Source organism: Hyla sarda, chromosome 2 (genome assembly GCF_029499605.1).
Source record: "Hyla sarda isolate aHylSar1 chromosome 2, aHylSar1.hap1, whole genome shotgun sequence".
Classification (NCBI taxonomy): domain Eukaryota; kingdom Metazoa; phylum Chordata; class Amphibia; order Anura; family Hylidae; genus Hyla; species Hyla sarda.
In genome coordinates, this window is record NC_079190.1 from 45,423,749 (window position 1) to 45,445,753 (window position 22,005).

At 41.7% G+C, this 22,005-nt stretch overlaps 1 protein-coding gene across 3 annotated transcripts in view; it reads right to left on the reverse strand.

The window, feature by feature from the left end:
* Positions 1-10,300: 10,300 nt before the first annotated feature.
* Positions 10,301-22,005, reverse strand: part of LOC130358438 (rho GTPase-activating protein 20-like) — a 123,878-nt gene continuing 112,173 nt past the window's right edge. For all 3 annotated transcript variants that reach the window (XM_056561685.1, XM_056561686.1, XM_056561687.1), the window contains exons 11-15: positions 21,596-21,757; positions 17,455-17,564; positions 15,862-16,051; positions 14,885-14,999; positions 10,301-13,263 (exon numbers count right to left, since the gene is read on the reverse strand). In XM_056561685.1, coding sequence (XP_056417660.1) covers positions 11,528-13,263; positions 14,885-14,999; positions 15,862-16,051; positions 17,455-17,564; positions 21,596-21,757 — 2,313 coding nt within the window. In that variant the 3' untranslated portion in view covers positions 10,301-11,527. The remainder of the gene's footprint in view (positions 13,264-14,884; positions 15,000-15,861; positions 16,052-17,454; positions 17,565-21,595; positions 21,758-22,005) is intronic.

A 22,005-nucleotide genomic window follows, 5' to 3' on the forward strand; every position in this document is an offset into this window, starting at 1 on the left:
TTCAGTAGGTAGGTTTGCCATCTTTCTTGCAAAAAAAATACAGGCCATGCTAATTTGCATAATTAGTTATATATGCATGATGTCACATTTATCCCCTCCCCCTGATCCCCCTTTGCCATAATCATTCCTGTTCATTCCCCCCATGCCATGCATTTAAGTTGATCCCCATCCCCATGAACCCCATGTCATAACCATTCCAATTGATTTATCCCGCCTCCCACTGATCCCCCTGTGCTATAACCATTTAACCATTTCAACTGATTCCTGACACCCCCCGATGCCATACTCTTTTACTCATTTCAATTGATACCCCACCCTCCCACTGATCCCGCTGCCTGTACCTAGTTACAGTACCTGGCCTACATGTCTATAGCAGGCTCCGGTGAAGCATAAAGGTATCTGTCAGCTATTTGTGCCGGCGGGCAGAACTGATGAGGGACGTCCTCCTGCGCGGCTCCTCGGTGTAACGTCAGGGGCGTCCTTCATCAGTCCCTGCACAAGTTTAAAAAGTGGCTGCAGCGCCAGGTGCTTGTTATGCAGCACGGGCTGTGACCTTACAGCAGTGAGCTGCGGAGGCTGCTGCAGGCTAGTGGGGCTAAGGGCACATCATTTGATTCTGTCCGCGGTGGCCGGGGCTCTTTCCTAAAGAATACCGGCCTGTGCATGGCTGGTATTTTTTCTACAAAATTACCTGCAGGGTGGCAACCCTATGAGTAGGTGGCACTGTAGAGCAAGTTCTTTCCTTCTATAAGATGAGATACTTTGTATATTAGTTATGTAATAGAAGAAATAGGTTTCCCCAGTAACCCAAGGAAATAATAAGAGACACCAGGTAAACCAAAGAGGGGCACCGGTGGCATCTAAAGAACCTCTGTGTCATTTTCTAAATATGTTTTCATTTTCTATTAAATGCCATGTGCCTTCATTTCCCTCAGGCCTCAATGTTCTGCCGTCCAGACCTCATGACTCATTGAAGATAATGTATTGTGCACAGTCCAATCATAAGAATGAATGGGGCACTTGGAATCAGGAGATTCGACTTAGATCAGTCCCTGTATGTGTCTCCAGTAGAAACATAAGCAGATTATGATGATTTTCCTGCTTGCTACATAAGAGTTTCAACATCTTAAAGCCAAGTGACAGGACTTTATCTTTCTTCCTACGTTATATTATTTCATGGCAAGAAGCGCAGATTTTCTGCCTGATCTCCCGCAATGACATGAAAGCCGGCCATATCACTCTCTGCATGGCTCATTGGGTACACTGCTCTAGTTATCTATGGCATATGTATCTACTGTATATTATCTATCTCATATCTATCTATCTCATATATACCTATATCTGTCTATCATTGATCTCCTACATATATCTTTATTTATCCTCTATGTAATATCTATCTATCTATATCTGATATCTATATATCTATATATCTCATCTCTCATCTCTCTCTCTCTCTCTCTCTCTCTCTCTCTCTCTCTCTCTATATATATATATATATATATATATAATATATATATAGACAAAGAATAAGTCAGCCAGCACTTTAGTTGATACCAAACTATTATATGGACCTGGCCTAAAGGTGCACGCTACTACTTGCAAATTTGGCGGCCAAGTAGCTTGGACCGTCCCACCACGGTAAGGTGAACTGTTCACACAGAGGCATATTCATAGAGTAGGGTCCGTCCCAAAATGAGGTCACCTTACCGTGGTGGGACGGTCCAAGCTATTTGGCCGCCAAATTTGCAAGCTAAGTACCTCACTGTTTCATAATTTCACATTTGTTGCACTAAAGCTGTATAGCTTCTCATGTTTTATCTATTTACTCATGTTTCATCTATATACTCATGTTTTATCTATATCTTTGTACTAGCAGTGTGCTGCTGTATTCTCCTGTTGCTGTATATTTAGCCCAGCAGCCTGCACCTGTAAACCAGGTCCATACAATAGTTTGGAATCAATAGTGCTGGCCAACTTATTCTTTGGTTGTATTACACATACGGGGGAGTGGCTACCTCCATGTTGGCTCTTGCACCCCACCCACCTCTATCAGGTGTATATAAGGTGCCTTGGATGTTTCAGATCCTGCAATGCTTACTGAACTGTTCACACAGAGGCATATTCATAGAGTAGGGTCCGTCCCAAAATGAGGTCACGTTACCGTGGTGGGACGGTCCAAGCTATTTGGCCGCCAAATTTGAAAGCTAAGTACCTCACTGTTTCATAATTTCACATTTGTTGCACTAAAGCTGTATAGCTTTTCATGTTTTATCTATATACTCATGTTTCATCTATATACTCATGTTTTATCTATATCTTTGTGCCAGCAGTGTGCTGCTGTATTCTCCTGTTGCTATCTATCTATATATATATATATATATATATATATATATATATATATAGAGCTATCTCTATTTTATTATATATGTAATTTATCTAAATATTTATCTAAATAATTTCTATGGGGAAAATTTTTAGGTAGAAAAAACGTAGAAGAATGGATGCAAAATACCCTTTGGAGAAGGCGCTGCTGGTTTCCGGTGTTCACTGATCTGAAGAAGGGGGCGCTGTCCCCCGAAACATGTTATCTTGTTTGTTACTGCTTTATTTCCAATAATTCGGTCCAGTTTGGTTTATAAATCTTCTCTGGTCTGATCATTCTCATCCACACCGGAAACCAGCAGCGCCTTCTCCAAAGGATATTTTGCATCCATTCTTCTACGTTATTTCCACCAGGACGTGCTAGTCCTCTCCTGCATTCTGGGCTCAGGAGCTGTTTCCAGTGTTTGTAACCCTGGTTTATGGGTTGATACGCAAGTTTTCCACTCGCTCCAGGTGAGCACCCACTACCTATAGGCAACCTGTGCCCACCTGCATGTTGTTTCACTTTGCTCCCATTTACTTGCGGTAATACACTAAGCACCTGTCTGACAGTCTCCATTTTTTCCTTATCCACAGGTGTAGGTAGAAGTTTTTCGTTTTGATTGGTCTAAATTTGGTGCAATTGCACAAAATTTACCAAACTTGTGCAAGGCACACAGTTCTATTTGAACACCTGAGCTGCACCTCAAAGGAGAAGTGGACACCAGGGATTTTGTTCTATTTCTTTGAGGCTCGGACTCCATTGAGGTTTTTTGTCCACCAGCAAAAACACCCAAAAAACTGTCACAGCTTTTTCCTGCGTTTTGTCAGTTTTTCTTGCGTTTTTGCTGGTGTGTGGAAACAGTCATTTTTGTACCCTGTGGCAATCTTTTTACTGCCTTCAGGGTACCACTCCATGGGTCGGATGCAGAGCGCCCAGCCGACAGAGTGTAAGGAGGTGGGGAGTGATGTATAGCATATACATATACAGCTCTATAGTATACAGGGATGCATAGTGTATCCATGTATACTATACAGGAGCCCAGCAAGGAAAGTGTTAACCCACTCTGCTGCTGAGCAGTTCTGGGTTAAGTCTTTGTGTGCTATCCTATATATACAGATGTTTATAGATGACTGTATATACAGGATACAGTAGGCAGACATCAACAATTGGAGGCTTCTTGTTTAGGAACACACTGCAGTATGGGGAGAGCGCCAAAAATGTACTAACTTTTTTTCCCCTTTTCTTCTCATTTCAGATACGTGAATGCGGAGGACTACGTCAGATTCGGTGGATTGTGAAGATGACCAGCTTTATTTTTTTATGTCAATAAAAGGGTTAACGAGGGCTGTGGGGGAGTGTTTTTTTTTTTACATAAATTTTTTTTTCCAATGTGTCATGTGTTTTATAATAGAATTTTCAGGCTTAGTAGTGGAAGCCATCTTGTAAACGGAATCCATTACTAAGCCGAGGCTTAGCATTAGCCCCAAAAACAGCTAGCGCTAACCCCGAACTATTACCTCGGTACCCACTGCCTCCGCCCCAGGGGTGCTTGCTGGGAAAAGCCAGTACCAACAGGCCATCAAAAATGGTGCTCCTGGGCCTAGGCGTTAACAAGTTGGCCTTATTTAGGCTGGGAAGGGCCAGTAACAATGGTCCTCGCCCACCCTGGTAACGTCAGGCTGTTGGTGCTTGGTTAGTATCTGGCTGATACTGAAAATAGGGGGAACCACACACATTTTTTAAATTTATTTATTAAAAAAAACTACAAAAAAAACGCATAGGGTTACCCCTATTTTCAGTACCTGTAAATTCAATTATATAAAAACAGGACACATTGAAAAAAAAATTTATTTAAAAAAACACTCCCTCACAGCCCGTGTTAACCGTTTTACTGAAATTAAAAAACACTGGTCATCGTCGCAGTCCACCGAATCTGATGTAGTTCTCCGCATTCACATATCTGAAATGAGAAAAGAAAAACATGAAAAATCAGTAAATTTTTTCGCTCTCCCCTTGGGAGAGCGCACATATTGCAGCGTGTTCCTAAACTACAACTCCCATCATGGGGGCTGTAGTTAAGCAACAGCTGGAGTCTCCCTGTTTGGGAACACACTGCCAGAAAGGCTCTGTTCCCATTATGCAAAAAGCATAATGAGAACAAAGTCAGGCCTGGACGTGTAGCTCCGCCCCTAATGATGTCATCACTAGGAGGCGGAGCAGTAAAGGTTGCAGTGGGTCTCAGGAGGGAGACCCCCTTTTGATCTGTCCCTCTGTCCCATGATGGGAGTAGTAGTCCAGGGGAAGAGTCAGCGCAGTGGAGCCACATGTGCCGCCGCCGTTAACTTAATATATGCAGATTGCAGCGAGTCTCTGGAGAATGACCTGTGCGATCTGCCCCTCAGCCCCTGGACTATAACTGCCATCATGGACAGAGTTTGTCCATGATGGGAGTAGTAGTCCTAACTGTCCCAAAATAGTCCCGCAGCCAGGGGATGTGCAAGTGCAGTCCCTCAGCGCTGTGGTACTACAACTACTCCCATCATGGGAATAGTTGTAATTTAGCAGTGTTGAGGGACGGCTCCTGCATCCCCCGGCTGTCTCGGTAGAACACTTTCCTATGTGTCCTTTTTGATGGTGTATTTTTGTGTTAAAAAAACACGTATTTGCGCAAAAAAATGAGTCTAAACAAAAAAAAACCGCATATGATAAATTGGTATCCACTGTAATATGCATTCCACAATACACAAAACAAAAATGCGCAAAAAAGATGCAAAATAACTCAGTGCGCAAAAATTTGCGCTACATATAGAAAAAGCTTCCACCATTAATGATAAATTCCCCCCTATGTGTTTATTTATCTATGTAATATCTATCTATGGCAGTGGTCAGGGCAGTATCTTCCATAAGGCAACTGAGGCGATCGCCTCAGTCGTGCTGCTGCAAGGGGGCACATCAGCTAAGGATGTCCGGCACAGGGAGTCCAGCACGCATTACATTTGGCAGTGAATCCCAACCAGGGTGCCCCGGCAGGGGTGCCGAGATACTCCAGTGGGAAAGATGACACAAAAATGTTGTTGAATTTTCCATCTCAGACGTCTGTGCGCACTATCGGGACGGGATGCTGCAGCTCTGATCCCCGTGTATCCTCCTCCTGTAAAGCAGCTGTGGACTCTGGATTCTTCCTGGTCCCTCAGCAGAATGATGTGGATGGAGGGAAGGAGCAGGGGCGGTGCTGACAGAGGCCTACTCAGCTTCAGGTAGTGCACCCCCACCCTTCTTTCACTCCTCTACACCTCTCTGTCATCTCTCGTAACCTCTCTGTAACCCCTGGACACCCCTTTGTTATCCCGTACACCCTTCTGTCACCCCTGTACACCCCACAGTTACCCTGTACACCCCTCTGTCACCCCTCTACACCCCTGGTACACCCCTCTGTCACTGTGAGGGTTAAGGCTAGAGGCATTGTGTGTGAGTGAGGCAGGAGGCACTGTGTGTGGGGAAGGCTGGAGGAATATGGGTAAGGCAGGAGGCATTGTGTGTGCTTGTGGGGGTTGTGGGGGGGGGGGGGCTGGAGGCATTTGAGTAAGGCTGGAAACATTGAAGGAGATTTATCAAAACCTGTGCAAAGGAAAAGTTGCCCAGTTGCTCATAGCAACCAATCAGATCGCTTCTTTCATTTTTGCAGAGGCCTTGTTAAAAATAAAAGATGGGCAACTGGACAACTTTTCCTCTGCACAGGTTTTAATAAACCTCCCCACTTGTGCATTGTGGGAAGGCTGGAGTCATCTGTGGGGAAAAGGGGAGGATAATGCTGGAAAAGTGCAGAGCCTAATATGTTTGTGCTGCAGGTTCTGCCCTGAAGAGTTTTTTGGCTGGAACAGATTATCAAGATGTCCTGGGCCAGATGGGGAAGAAAAAAATAAATAAAGAGAATGACTCTGATCAGTGAATATGTCATTTGCAGGTCGCTGCATAAAACCGTACCGTAATCTACATAAGAAACATTTTTTTTTTTTCTGAGGGGTGCCCCAAGTCCAAATGGGGGAGGGGGCGCAAAAGGAGCTAGCTACAGCTCTGGCAGTGGTCTCCAAACTGTAGCTCTCCAGGTGTTGCAAAACTACAACTCCCAGCATGCCCGGACAGCCAACGGCTGTCCGGGTATGCTGGGTGTTGTAGTTTTGCAACACCTGGATTAGCCACAGTTTGAAGACCATTGTTTTAGTTGACTACGCCACTGCAGAGAGTGCTGCCTTGGTGTTCTCCTTCCAGTAGTATCAAGTCTGATATCCAGATATTGTGGTATGAAGAAGTAGATAAAAAGTGGGGAATTTGTAGAGCGCTCCTGCTGTCAAAGGATGGACGCAAGACACCACGATTGCACAGGACAATTTATTGAATTATTTTCGGACAACGCGTTTCGGCGCTCACATGCGCCTTCATCAGGTGTACAAACAGATAATTTACTGCGTCCTGAGGTGCCGACTGTGCTTGAGTGGCTATTCCTCGAAAATATTTCAATAAATTGTCCTTTGCAATCGTGGCGTCTTGAGTCCATCCTTTGACAGCAGGAGCGCTCTACAAATTCCCCACTTTTTATCTACTTCTTCATCCTCCATTATTCTGTACCCTAAGGGACACTGATAGGGGAGATAGAGCTGCACACTGCATCCACTGATCTCCACCCATACCTCCCAACAGTGTCGGTACAGCACATTAGGTGAGGTGGCGTGTCCCCTGTTTTCCATTCAGACGACAGCATACGATGGAGCGCCCCGTTTCTTTGTCCTTTTTCTGTTTTCTATCAATATTGTGGTATAACAACATCTTTTGTCCATGAAAAGAACAAATAAAAACCCATACTCTTCTTACCCAAACAAAGTTCTTTCCAATCCTTACCTAGCAACATATCAGGTTATTTTACAATGGCTTTATTACTCCATACAATAGAATACATATATTTATATTATTATTATTATTATCAGTGCCATAACAAACCAAAGAACAAAAAAAAAAAAAAACATATAAAGTTTAGCAGCATCTTCCGCAAAGTACAAAAATACACATCTTTTTTTTAATAATAGCAATATAATGGAAATGACATAAGGACAATCTGTACAAACTCATGGAGCGGATGAGATTCTTACTTTAAATATAGGCGGACACGTAACATAAATTACTAAGGACACAAGCACTGAGCGCACAATATTGTACGGCCGAAACACTAAAATGTTATAGCACAAACAGGTTAAAACTCTATTTCAGGTACATGTTCTATCTACGGTAAGGTTTCATTGAAAGTTAAAGGGGTACTCCACTGGAAAACATTTATATATATATGTATATATATATATATATATATATATATATATATATATATAAACCAACTGGTGCCAGAAATTTAAAAAGATTTGTAAATTACTTCCATTTGAAAATATTAACCCTTCCAGTACTTATCAGCTGCTGTATACTACAGAGGAAGTTCTTTTCTTTTTGAATTTCCTTTCTGTCTGACCACAGTGCTCTCTGCAGACACCTCTGTCCATGTCAGGAACTGTCCAAATCCCCATAGCAAACCTATCCTGTTCTGGACAGTTCCTAAAATGGACAGGGGTGTCAGCAGAGAGCACTGAGGTCAGACAGAAAAGAAAATTCAAAAATAAAAGAACTTCCTCTGTAGTATACAGCAGCTGATAAGTACTGGATGGATTAATATTTTTAAATAGAAGTAATTTACAAATCTGTTTAACTTTCTGGCACCAGTTGATTTAAAAAAAAAAAAAAATAAGTTTTCCAGGGGAGTACCCCTTTACGTGCGCCCCATCAGAGGGTATTCTTCATATTGTTTGGTTTGTATACAAAAACAAGGGTACTTGGGGTAGAGCAATATAGGGGTACGGCACCTTGTCATGGGTGTATTGCTGTCTTACCGGTATTACACTGATTCCTCTACGGAGACTTAGAGGAAAGAAATGTGGGTGTAATAGATCATACAGACAAGGCCCATGTACCTGCCAAGATTATTGTTGTGGGATGGTGGTAATTCTCAATGTGATATCACACGAGTTCATGCATTAGATTAAAGGGGTACTCCGGGGGAAAATGTTTTCAAATCAACTGGTGCCAGAAAGTTATACAGATTTGCAAATTACTTCAATATAAAAAATGTGATCCTTCCAGTACTTATCAGCTGTTGTATACTACAGAAGAAGTTGAGTTTCCAGTCTGACCACAGTGCTCTCTGCTGCCACCTCTGTCCATGTCAGGAACTGTCCAGAGTAGGAGAAAATCCTCATAGCAAACTCTCTTGCTCTGGACAGTTCCTGACATGGACAGAGGTGTCAGCACAGAGTGGTCAGACTGGAAAGAACTACACAACTTCCTCTATAGTATACAGCAGAAGGATTAAGATTTTTAAATATAAGTAATTTACAGTTGATTTGAAAACATTTTAGTTTTCCAGTACCCCTTTAAAGCACTAATACTTGCTGAGCCATTGCATGATGCTGAGCTGCATTTGCAACCTGTGATAACAATGATGCATAACATCTTTCTGCAGCCTTAGCCCAAAACGCTGAAGTCTTAAAGGGGTTATCCAGGAAAAAACTTGTTTTATATATATCAACTGGCTCCAGAAAGTAAAACAGATTTGTAAATTACTTCTATTAAAAAATCTTAATCCTTTCAGTACTTATGAGCTGATGAAGTTGAGTTGTTCTTTTCTGTCTAAGTGCTCTCTGATAACACGTGTCTCGGGAACCGCCCAGTTTAGAAGCAAATCCCCATAGCAAACCTCTTCTACTCTGTGCAGTTCCCGAGACAAGCAGAGATGTCAGCAGAGAGCACTGTTGCCAGACAGAAAACAAAAACTCAACTTCAGCAGCTGATAATTATTGAAAGGATTAAGATTTTTTAATAGAAGTAATTTACAAATCTGTTTAACTTTCTGGAGCCAGTTGATATATAAAAAAAAGTTTTTGCCCGGAATACCCCTTTAATCTTGGTTGTTTGTATGCTCAGCCCTGGGTTGTTGTCCCCCTGCATGTCTTATCAGCAGGGGCCACTATCTATATCTCCACTCTATTCCTCCACGTTACCATCTCTAATTCGGAAATGACAAGGGTTTGGGACACTCAGGGGGCGTGGCATCATTTGAGGTTTCAGCACTATGTTTGTGCGTGCAATTTTTGAGCAAAATTCATAAAAATGCGCAAGCTTCTTCATATGTTTTGTGCAAAAAATTCACCCCTTTATCTTTGGGTTGAGTATGTAAAAACAAAAACAAAAAATACATTAGAGGTTTCTTAAATCAAACAAAAATACATGCAAATTTAAAAGCACATCCCCTCCCCTAAGAAGAGAAAAGTATTTACTGTCGTGCACAGAGCACAAATGAAATATTTGCACAGGGGCGAGCGCCATCTAGCACCCATTTTTATTGGGCTAGTGTAGGATCTCGTTTACTTGCTTTGTCTATGAAAATTCCCTGCATAGACATTAAAGGGGTACTCCCAGTTTATTTATTTTTTAAATTAACTGGTGCCAGAAAGTTAAATAGATTTGTAAATTACTTCTATTAAAATATATTAATCCATCCAGTACTTTTTAGGGGCTGTATACTACAGAGGAAATGCTTTTCTTTTTGGATTTCTCAGATGTCATGACCACAGTGCTCTCTGCTGACCACAGCTGTCCATTTTAGGAACTGTCCAGAGAAGGAGAAAATCCCCATAGCAAACATATGCTGCTATGGACAGTTCCTAAAATGGACAGCAGAGGTCAGCAGAGAGCACTGTGGTCGTGACATAAGAGAAATCTAAAAAGTAAAGCATTTCCTCTGTAGCATACAGCCCCTAAAAAGTACTGGAAGGATTAAGATTTTTTAATAGAAGTAATTTACAAATCTGTTTTAACTTTCTGGCATCAGTTGATTTAAAAAAAAAAAAAAAGTTTTCCACGGGAGTACCCCTTTAATAAATTAAACAAATTCTCTGCAGCCACCACTAGAGGAAGCAAACTGCATACTGTGTTAAATAGCACAGTATGCAATAGGTTTCCTCTATTGGAGGCTACAGGTAGCTAGAATAGTTTTATTTTACATGTTACGGTCATTTAAAAAACTAATTTGACATGTCACAGGGACATGTCAAAAGTTTTGATTAGTCAAGGTCTCAGTGCGGAGGACGAGCAGGGAGAAACGTGTGATAGCCATAGCGCAATTTAACTCCCAGCTCATAGTGACCCAGGCCAGAGATGGCTGCGAGACAGGGAGTGAAGTGCGCTACCACGCGTTTCTGCCCATTCGTCCTCCTGAACGATGAGGTCGCAGCACCGAGACCATGACTGATTAAAACTTTGATGTTTCCCTGTGACCTTTTTTAAATGACATACACTTTAAATAAATATATGTCTATGCAGGGAATTTGGACCTTTTGTGAGAAAAACAAGCTCCGACTGCTATAAAAATACAGTATATTACAGAATATATAATAATAGAAAAACAATACCATGATAATAGGACTTTGTTCTTGGAGAATGGGATTTCCTAGGAAGCCTAATTTGATCTGTATATAGGGCACAGTGTTCTGTATACAATCCTAATAATATAAAGTAAAAGACCAACAGACAGGGAGCCTTAAAGGGGTACTCCACACGCGGTGTGGGCTGTGGACACTTCCCTCGTGACATCATGCCACGCCCCCTTGATGCAAGTCTATGGAAGGGGGCGTGCCGACTGCCATCCCCCTCCCATAGACTTGCATTGAAGAGAACGTGACGTCACGAGGGGCGCAGCCTGCACCAAACGTTTCGGAACAAAATGTTCTGAACACTGGGGCAGTGGAGTACCCCAATAAACTTTATTTCCAATCAGAAAACACAATGCAGACCCGGTCCCATACATACACTGGAATAAGTATCAATTTTTTTTTGTTAAATGAAATAAAATGGAACACTTGCATGAACACCTTGTTTACTAAGAAAGTCAAATACTGAATATTTCTTAATAAAAAAAACACACTACACTCATTCACATAAATAAGACATAGATGAGACTTTTCCATTGTCCGATCGGATTCATAAAATATGAATAAATCCATTAGTCTGTATACCAAATGGGATGTCAGGGCCACTGAAGAAGGATGACTGGGTTTTCCAAACTGAACCCTATACATAGGATTCTTCTGCAAAAAATCTTTGGTCAATGTCTTCAAATTTCGGGTCACTACAACCCTTTGTGTGCCATTCTCGGCTACCCTTGAGGATGGGATTGTCATATTCTTGTGGGTTTTTATTCTGTTTATGTAGGTCAGACTGGAGGAAGAAGTCTCCGGTATTGGCGCTTGGCTTTGGAGACACACAAAAGTTTTTCTCCAAGTCACAATTTGCAATCCTAATTCCAGTGTCCACGTTGGAAGGTAGCACTTTATTCTTCTTAAAACTGGCCATGCGGATGCCGATATCCCTGCCGAGTGAGGTTTTGATGGTGTCATCTTTTGTGCGAGACAGGTCCTCTTCTGGCTGGTGGATCGAATGTTCACTAGAAGATTTCAGGCTCGAATTGAGAAGCACAGGCTCCTCTAAGCTGCAAGAATTGGTGGATTTTCTACGGTTCCTGTGGCTAAACAATGAAATATTGTGACCGAGAAAAAGTGTTTGCGGCAACTGTGTGCTGTCTTGGGTGTGCGGAGATATTTCAATGTTGATGGAGACGGGAGATGGGAATATAAAGGAACTACAATCCACCCCGTTGTTGCCATTCCCATTTCTATCAAGGACAACTTTGTCTCCTGAATATACAAGCTTACGACTACTTACTTCCTCACCATATTTAGAGGTGGTACTTCGAAGATCCTCCTCCTTATACTCTCTAGGTAGAAGTCCTGTAACAGGGTGTTTGGCTTCACACTCTGAGTTTGGCACAGGGACGTGTTCCCTAAACAAAGATCTTTCTGAAACTTCTTGTATTTTCCTGTCCTCGTGCTTGTCCATCTTTTTTGAGATTTTTACAGCAGATCGGCTATTTTTTCCAGTAATAAATGCGGTGCTGTTATAAGGCTGTTTGTCCTCTTCAGCCACCACAAATCCTGAAAAGGAATGTCCTCCAAGGAAATCTGAACTGAGCTCTACATGCTTTTTGTTTTGCCGTAACGTGCAATCCAAGGGTGAAGGCACTTCATTTGCGTTTATCACTGAATAGTCTGAGAACTGAGAAAAAGCACTGTCCAGAGAACTCAATGAAGATCCTGAAGGAGATGTCGCAGGAGAAGACAAGCTGGAACAACTAGTACGAGAGCAAATGTTTAGTCTCAAAGCATTGGGTGGCATGAGTCTATTGGGAGTGCTTTTTTTGTCACCTGTCTGCTTTTTATTAACATTTTTACTGACATCTATACCCAAAGTCAAACTACGATTTATAAGTTTTTGGCCTTCGACTTGAAGATAGTGATGCTGTTTGAGATAGTCATCAGCTGACTGGGAGAGAAGGGCATCACAGCTTGAGTTGTTCTCATGTGGAGACTCATTGAGTTGGCTGAACCTCGATGCCAAGATTCCAATAGCTGGTTCTGAACATCGTCGGTGCCGCCTCACATCGGTGGTAGAGGAGTACCCAGAAGTATTAGAGCACAAAGAGTCCTCCTCAGACTGCTCATGTAATACTGTCCGATGATGAGACATTGCTGACATCTTTACGGGTCGTGTATGAGGAGACCTATAGGTCTGGTTCTCTTCATTGTAGACGTGATCCAGATCACAATCGCTGAGCGTCAGAACAGAATCTCTGCTCCTGTTGTCATGGCTCCTCCTTGTGGGCAGACCGCTGTATGGCGAGTCTCCATCATCATTAAGTTCATTCTCCAGGCTGTCATAGGAGGAGTCAATATGCTTGAAAGAACAAATATCTAAGAAAAAGTAAACAAACATATCTTAGAACTGACTACAGATAAATAAAAGCATTTGTGTTATTAAAATATGGTGCCTGCAGTTGAACAGATAGAAATAGTTGTTACTCCTTAAATACACCTTTCCTAACTGCAAAAAAAATCTTGTGTCAGGGTACGTTCACACATACGCAGATTTGATGCGCAGGATTTGATGCTGCAGATTTCAATGTAAACTTAATGACTGAGCACAGCTTCTAATCAGCAGTTATAAATCCTGCGTATCTGGTGAATGCACTGTATGTGTGAATGTACCCTCACAGATGTTGTTGAGTCTGCAATACCACGCCTAGCCTGCAGACAACAGTGGCACTGCTGCTGAAAGAAAGCAGCTATGTTTTTCTTAACTCGACAAATCCCCCTATAATATATAGGTGGCCCCTCACCCCAAGATGGAGTTTAGGTTGCCAGACCATCTTGTAGATTGGGGGCAGGCAACAGAAAGATGCTGATAGCCACCCATTAAAATTAATATTTGAAGATAAAAGGAGTACTCCGCCCCTAGACACCTTATCCCATATCCAAAGGATAGGGGATAAGATGTCTGATGGCAAGGGACCCCTGCAATTTCGTCTGCAGCACTCCAGTCATCCAGTGCACAGAGCAAACTTGAGGGGGCGTGGCCATTACATCACGAGTGGGCGTGACCGTGAGCCTCCGATGTTGAACCTGATGCTCTAAACGAATGCCGAATGCAGCAGGGAGATCGCGGGGATCCACAGCGGCGGGACCCCCGCAAACAGACATCTTATCCCCTATCCTTTGGATAAGATGTCTAAGGGCAGAGTACCCCTTTAAGGATAACAGTGACAGCCATGTCCTACTAATAGCTGACATCCCCTTTTAAGAAGACCTGTTGACATGTCTGTCTTAGTAAATACTTGCATTTTTCCATGAAATTGCAATTTTGGAGTATTTTTATTGGAATTCTGTTCTGACTCCTTTCTCTATTATTTATGATTAAATTGACAACTGGGTGTTACCATTCTCTTTGCCAATAGGGCATGTCCCAACACAGCCACTGATAAGTCAGTCTGATAAGCCCCTTTGGCAAATTGACTAGTATTAGTAACATCTTAATATTGATGCATTCATACATCTCAAGGAGGAATAATGGAAGAATACAGAAGTCTAAGAAAATATGTTTTAGAATTATTATTTTCTGGAGAATGCAAGTCTTCACTAAAACAGACGTGTCCTTAAAGGGGCACTCCGCTGCTAAGCATTTGGAACAAACTGTTCCGAACGCTGGAGCCGGCGCCGGGAGCTTGTGACGTCACGCTCCGCCCCCTCAATGCAAGTCTATGGGAGGGGGCGTGACGGCTTGACGTCATGAGGGGGCATGCTATGACGTTGCGAACTCCAGAGGCCGGCTCCAGAGTTCGGAGCAGCGGAGTACCCCTTTAACACTCCTCTGAGATTTCTTGGCCAATATTAAGGAGCACAAAACCTAGTAAACTTTATGACTGTTTGATATAAAAACTGTATTGGCTCTTCCATTTTTAAAATCCCGGATGTTTTAGAGTAAATATGCCCAGATTGATCTTATCATTTGTGAGTCTTTCATAGGAATGCTCCTTACCTGAGTTATCCTCTCTGTTATCATCCTTCGCTGACAAGTTGGCATACAACAATGAAATGTCATCTCCGAAAACCAAGCAGTAATTCTCTATTAGGAACTGCACGAGCACCGATACCTGGAAAGGAGGATGAAACACGCTTATAGGATCTGACCAAAAAATCTGCATGCCCCCCAACTGTTCCGATTCGGGCGGGACAGTCCCAATTTTGGGTCTTTCTCTTGCTGTCCCATTGTTTACAGTGATGCAATCACAGCGAGTGCAGAGGAGCCATAGGGAACCCCGAAAGGTCTCTCTGAGAAGACCAGTACTATAAATGTAGTTTTGGGTCCAGTAACAGATTTTGCATTGGGGCTTAAAGAGTATTTCTGATGATCTTGTTCAATTTTATAATCCTCCCAGTTCACTTCCCCATCATGATAAACCACCCCCTGCCTTTATTTTTATAATTTTTTTAGTTTTCTGTCTTGATATTACTCTGTATTTTCTGCTCGCTCGGTTTCAGTCAGATTCACAGACTGGGAAGGGGCGTTCCCCAGCAGGTGTGACATCATCTGAAGCCATACAGGGGATAACTTCCTCCCTTACTCTGACACACAGCCCAGAGCAGTTCAGTGTGTGAGATGAGCTATGATTGACTAAGGCTGCACACATCCCCCTCAGCACTCCAGACTGCGTTTTCTTGATTTTGGACTTCTGCCAGGCCAGAAGGAGTCCAAAGTTTGTGCAAAAGATGAGGGGAAATGTGCTCGGGATAAGTAAGGAGACACCTAGTGGCAGCTTTTTTAAACACAAATGAAGCATAGAAAACTTTTTTTTTTTAAGAAAGTACATAAGAAAGATTTTTTTATTTACCATAAGGAGTGCAATAACAAAAATTAGTTTTAATGAAAGTGCCCATTTAACATCTTCAAGTTATGATTTACAATCTTTTTTGATGTTTTTCTAATATCTTTACTATATAGAAAATATAGCTTACCTTTCTTGTGAATTCACTCTCGGCCTCTGGGCTGGAAGGGTTGGGCAGCCACAGAAGACTAGGAGAGATACACACGGCAAGATTGAAGGCCGTCATTTGGTTGTGTTCAGAACGCTGCTCGATACAATGCAATACTCCGAACAAGTAGCGCAGCAGTGTGATGTTCACCTGTGGAAGCTTCTCCAGTAGTCTGTCATTCCAAAAAGAAATAAAATACCACATTTGTATTGTACCAGATTTTTAAAACAGAAAAAATATTTTTACTCATTTTAACAAGGTTTTCCAGGCTTTTAATCCTCTGGATAGGCCATCTATGTTCGATCGTCAGGGGTCTGTCTCCCGGCACCCCATACTAATCAGCTGTTTGAAGGAACTACAAGGTTGTGCCATTCAAGTGAACAGGACAACACTGAAATTCCCTGCACTGCCCCTACTAAAGGTTTCTTATTTATTTATTTATTTTTAATATTTATTTTCTTCTCACTATGGATCTTGAACCCGCAGTTGTTTGATCGCTCATATAACAGACGTATTGCAGTGTACTATGCCGGTGAGTGATTGAGAGGTAGCCTATTAGTTTCTGCCTTGGGTTCCTATAGACCATCATCTTGTTAAATGTTATAAACCTCCCAGTTCACTTCTCCCATCATGATAAACCACCCCCTGCCTTTTTTTTATTATTAGTTTTCTACCTTTATATTGCTCTGTATTTTCTGCTCAGTCTCAGTCAGATTCACAGACTGGGAAGGGGCGTTACCCAGCAGGTGTGACATCATCTGAAGCCAAACAGGGGAAAACTTCCTGCCTCACTCTGCTACACACAGCCCAGAGCAGTTCAGTGTGTGAGATGAGCTCTGATTGGCTAAGGCTGCACACACCTCCCTCAGCACTCCAGACTGCATTTCCTGATTTTGGACTTCTGCCAGGCCAGCAGGAGTCCAACGTTTGTGGACTTAAAAATGTGTTTTAAAGAGAGTGCCCATTTAAATTGTGGCCCTCCAAATGTTGCAAAACTTCAAGGCATGCTGGGAGTTGAAGTTTTGCAACATCTGGAGGGCCACAGTTCAAGGCCACTGCTATAGATTGACATACCATGGGGAACTTGGGGGACTTAATAGGTCTTTGGCTGCTATTGGAACCCATTATGGGTGACATCGGGGATCAGTATAACCATAACAAATAAACCACAATGATGTAGGGAGCAAATTATTGTCTTGCTGGAAAGGAATACGGTTCCTGAGGCCTAATAGGGTCTGAATGTGAGAACAGAGACATTTAAACATACATATCGTGGGGGGCTAATTGATACCTACGGGTATGTTTTTTTAACAGATTAATAAAGATTACATTTGATATTGATGGAAATCCTTCCCAGTAGCCGGATTCTCCCAATCTGTCATTTATAACTTGGCGGATTGACAAATCCATTCCGAAATTGGTACGACCCTCTATAATGAATATCCCCATATCATCCTTTATGATGTGATCTGTGTGGTCAGAATACTGATCTGTTCAGGAGAACGTCCCTTCTCTTTGAAGGAGCTCGGTATAATCCGGAAATGGGTTAAGGTAGGGAAATAGGCAAATACTCACTTCTTCACAGCTTTTATTTTCTCCGCTTGACTTCCTTGATCCAGCACAGAAACCCATTTGTCACAGAGTTTAGATGAAAAGACACTGCCGGGAATATTACGGAGGAAATCCTGAGAGGAGGAGGATTTATATTACCGTAGGATAGTGGATACCAGAAAGTGTGGAGAGATGTGAGGAGAGAGACAGCAAATATTTCTTGTGACTCAAATAAATCTGTTTAATATCTTACACATATCTATCTATCTATCTATCTAATATCTATCTATCTATCTATCTATCTATCTATCTCATATCTATCTATCTATCTATCTCATATCTATCTATCTATCTCATATCTATCTATCTCATATCTATCTATCTCATATCTATCTATCACATATCTATCTATCTATCTCATATCTATCTATCTCATATCTATCTATCTCATATCTATCTATCACATATCTATCTATCTATCTCATATCTATCTATCTCATATCTATCTATCTCATATCTATCTATCACATATCTATCTATCTCATATCTATCTATCAATCTATCTATCTCATATCTATCTATCTATCTATCTATCTCCTATCTATCTATCTATCTATCTATCTATCTATCTATCTATCTCATATCTATCTATCTATCTCATATCTATCTATCTCATATCTATCTATCTCATATCTATCTATCTATCACATATCTATCTATCTCATATCTATCTATCACATATCTATCTATCTATCTATCACATATCTATCTATCTCATATCTATCTATCACATATCTATCTATCTATCTATCTCATATCTATCTATCTCATATATATCTATCTATCTCATATCTATCTATCTCATATCTATCTATCTCATATCTATCTATCTATCTCATATCTATCTATCTATCTCATATCTATCTATCACATATCTATCTATCTATCTCATATCTATCTATCTCATATCTATCTATCACATATCTATCTATCTCATATCTATTTCATATCTATCCATCTGTCTCATATCTATCTATCTCATATCTATCAATCTATCTATCTATCTCATATCTATCTATCTATCTATCTCATATCTATCTAATATCCATCTATCTATCTATCTATCTATCTATCTATCTATCTATCTACAGTGCGGAAAAAAAGTATTTAGTCAGCCACCAATTTTGCAAGTTCTCCCACTTAAAAAGATGAGAGGTCTGTAATTGTCGTCATAGGTATACCTCAACTATGAGAGACAGAATGAAAAAAAAATCCATAAAATCACATTGTAAGATTTTAAAAGAATTTATTTGCAAATTATGGTGGAAAATAAGTATTTAGTCAATAACAAAAGTTCATCTCAATACTTTGTTATATACCCTTTGTTGGCAATGACAGAGGTCAAACGTTTTCTGTAAGGGTGCGTTCACACTGAGGAATTCACGAGGAATAATTTTGGTCAGGAAATTGTTGCCTTCTCCATTCAAGTGGAATTCAAGCGGAATTTCCATGCGGAAATGAAGAGGAATAAAGGAGGAGGCTATTTAATCTACTTTTCTGAATTCCGCTTGAATTCCACTTGAAAAACGATGTCGGGCTGAATTTTTTTTTTTTTTACCATTGACTTCTATTGGATTCTGCTCTTGGATTCCGCTTGAGGGTATGTTCACACTACGGATAATGAACGGAATCTCCGCTTGTGATTCCATTCTGGCGGCTGCTGCAATGCTTTGTAGGACTGTGCGGCACTGCGCCACCACCATTGAAGGCTATGCAGTGTTCGCGGACTTCCGCGCAAAGAATGAACGTGTTCTTTCTTTGCGCGGAACAATTTCAGCGGCGGAATTGTCCGCCGCTGAAATTCCGCATTGTGAACGGGTCTCATGGAAGACCCATTCACACTGATGTTTATGTTCACAGCCCGTAATTCCGTTCGCGGCATTCCGCTGACGGAATTCCGTGGAAATCATGTAGTGTGAACATACCCTGAAGAATGAACATGTTCTTTCTTCAAGTGCAAAGGAATTCAGCCATTTCTGCGCAAATTCCGCATGAATTCCGCACAAAAACGATGTCGGGCAAAAAATTTTTTAACCATTGACTTCTATTGATTTCTGCTAGCGGATTCCGCGTGAAGAATGAACATGCTCTTTCTTCAAGTGGAACGGAATTCAGCGTCGGAATTCCGCTAGCAGAATTTCCGCAGTGTGAACAGAACAGCGGAAAAAACATTAAAGTCAATGGGCAGAGGAGATGTGCATTCATTTGGAGCGGAGAATTCAAGAGGAATTACTCAAGTAAACTCCTCTTGAATTACTCAGTGTGAACGCACCCTAAGTCTTCAGAAGTTTTTCACACACTGTTGCTGGTATTTTGGCCCATTCCTCTGTGGTAGCGGGGTGTGATGAGGGCAGATGTTGTTACCCTAGGGGCAGATGGCATTAACCCCTTGTATTGGTGACACCAGGTTACGAACAACGGTAGCTTTACTGAGGGTAGACAGATGTTAAAGTCTATACAGTTCAGCCAGGGCCCAAGGAGGTGACCAGTGACGCAGAGACCTTAAGGGCTTGCTGGGACTTGTAGCAGGACTGGACAATTGAATGCAGACCACGCTGACTTGACTTGATGGTGGCTGCAGGACTGGACTTTGAGGCCTCCAACACTCTGGACACACACACTAGGCACGACTGTACTGGACCTCAGCAGGAAGAAAGAGCTAAGAGAAAGAAGCTCCACCCAGGGCATACACGGGGGAGACTAGCAGGGAGCCCATAGGTCACTCTTGGGATCACCTGGTCACTGGTACCTCCTGGGTAACAATCACATGACATAACTCTTAAAGATACAACACATTTTATAATACAATACACAGCAGAACATATGGACAGGGGGGAAACAGGTGCAAGGGGCCCCGGGGACACTGAAGAAGGCTGCCTGACAGGGCAGCAAGGGTACGGGGTAACATCTCCCATACTGGGCTACCACACCTCCATGCAGATCTCCTCTAGAGCAGTGAGGTTTTGGGGCGGTCGCTGGGCAACATGGACTTTCATCTCCCTCCAAAGGTTTTCTATGGGGTTGTGATCTGGATACTGGCTAGGCCACTCCAGGACCTTGAAATGCTTCTTACAAAGCCACTCCTTCATTGCCTGGGCAGTGTGTTTGGGATCATTCTATTTTCTAATAATTGCTCCCACAGTTGATTTCTTCATACCGAGCTTCTTGCCTATTGCAGATTCAGTCTTCCCAGCCTGGTGCAGGTCTACAGTTTTGTTTCTGGTGTCCTTCGGTCTTGGCCATAGTGGAGTTTGGAGTGTGATGGTTTGAGGTTGTGGACAGGTGTCTTTTATACTGATAACAAATTTAAACAGGAGCCACTAATACAGGTAACGAGTGGAGGACAGAGGAGATTCTTATAGAAGAAGCTACAGGTCTGTGAGAGCCAGAAATCTTGCTTGTTTGTAGGTGACCAAATACTTATTTTCCACCATCATTTGCAAATAAATTCTTTAAAAATCAGACAATGTGATTATATATATTTTTTTTTCTCATTCTGTCTCTCATAGTTGAGTTATACCTATGATGAATATTACAGGCCTCTCTCATCTGTTTAAGTGGGAGAAGTTACACAATTGGTGGCTGACTAAATACTTTTACCCCCCACTGTATCTATCTATCTCATATCTATCTCTCTATGTAATATCTATCTATCTCCCTCATATCTATCTTTTTCATATCCATCCATCTATATATGACAGTGACTTTTACATTTGGGACCTCCAGCTGTCGCAAAACTACAATACCCAGCATGCTGGGAGTTGTAGTTTAGCTACAGCTGGAGGACCACACTTTGGAGATCACTGATCTTTGTAATATCTATCTAACTGCATATATATATATATATATATATATATGTTTATAGTCACATTTTCTTGTGTTAGGCTTGGTTCACAATACCTTTTTGTTTACATTTAGAGTGAACATTTTATCGTTCATGTATTCTGCAGCCATATAGCAGAATCCGTTTCCCTTGACTTACATTATAAAAAGACAATTGGATTGCAACACAAACTTTTTAACAAAATGTAGTCAGTGTGACGGAAGTACACTGCGAGCCCAGCCTGACTATTATCCTACGGTATTTTCTTGAAGTCACACATACCTTGAACACAGAGGCTATGACAAAAATAGATTCACAGGCGAAGTCCACATGGAATCCAGAGTTGAGCCTTTCCTTCATCTCTTTGCAGGATTTCACGTTAGCCGACCGTCTAAAGATGCCTCTTGTGAATGGTCCATCTTGGCAGAGGACAGATAACATATCCTAAAGATAACAAAAAATATTTGGTATATACAGAAATCATATAAGAGTACCCAACCTGGAAGTAAACTCTCCCCAGCATAAATATGGATCCATCAGGACCAACCATGAAGGATTAGGGAATTTCTATCGAGTTCATTGGGGAAGTAGAAATCTGTATGCAGTGAGCACCTCCTAATGGTCACTGCAGGCAGTCAGAATTATGTCCTCAAAGAGAACTTATTACCTATAGACCACCTTGGTGGTCCAAC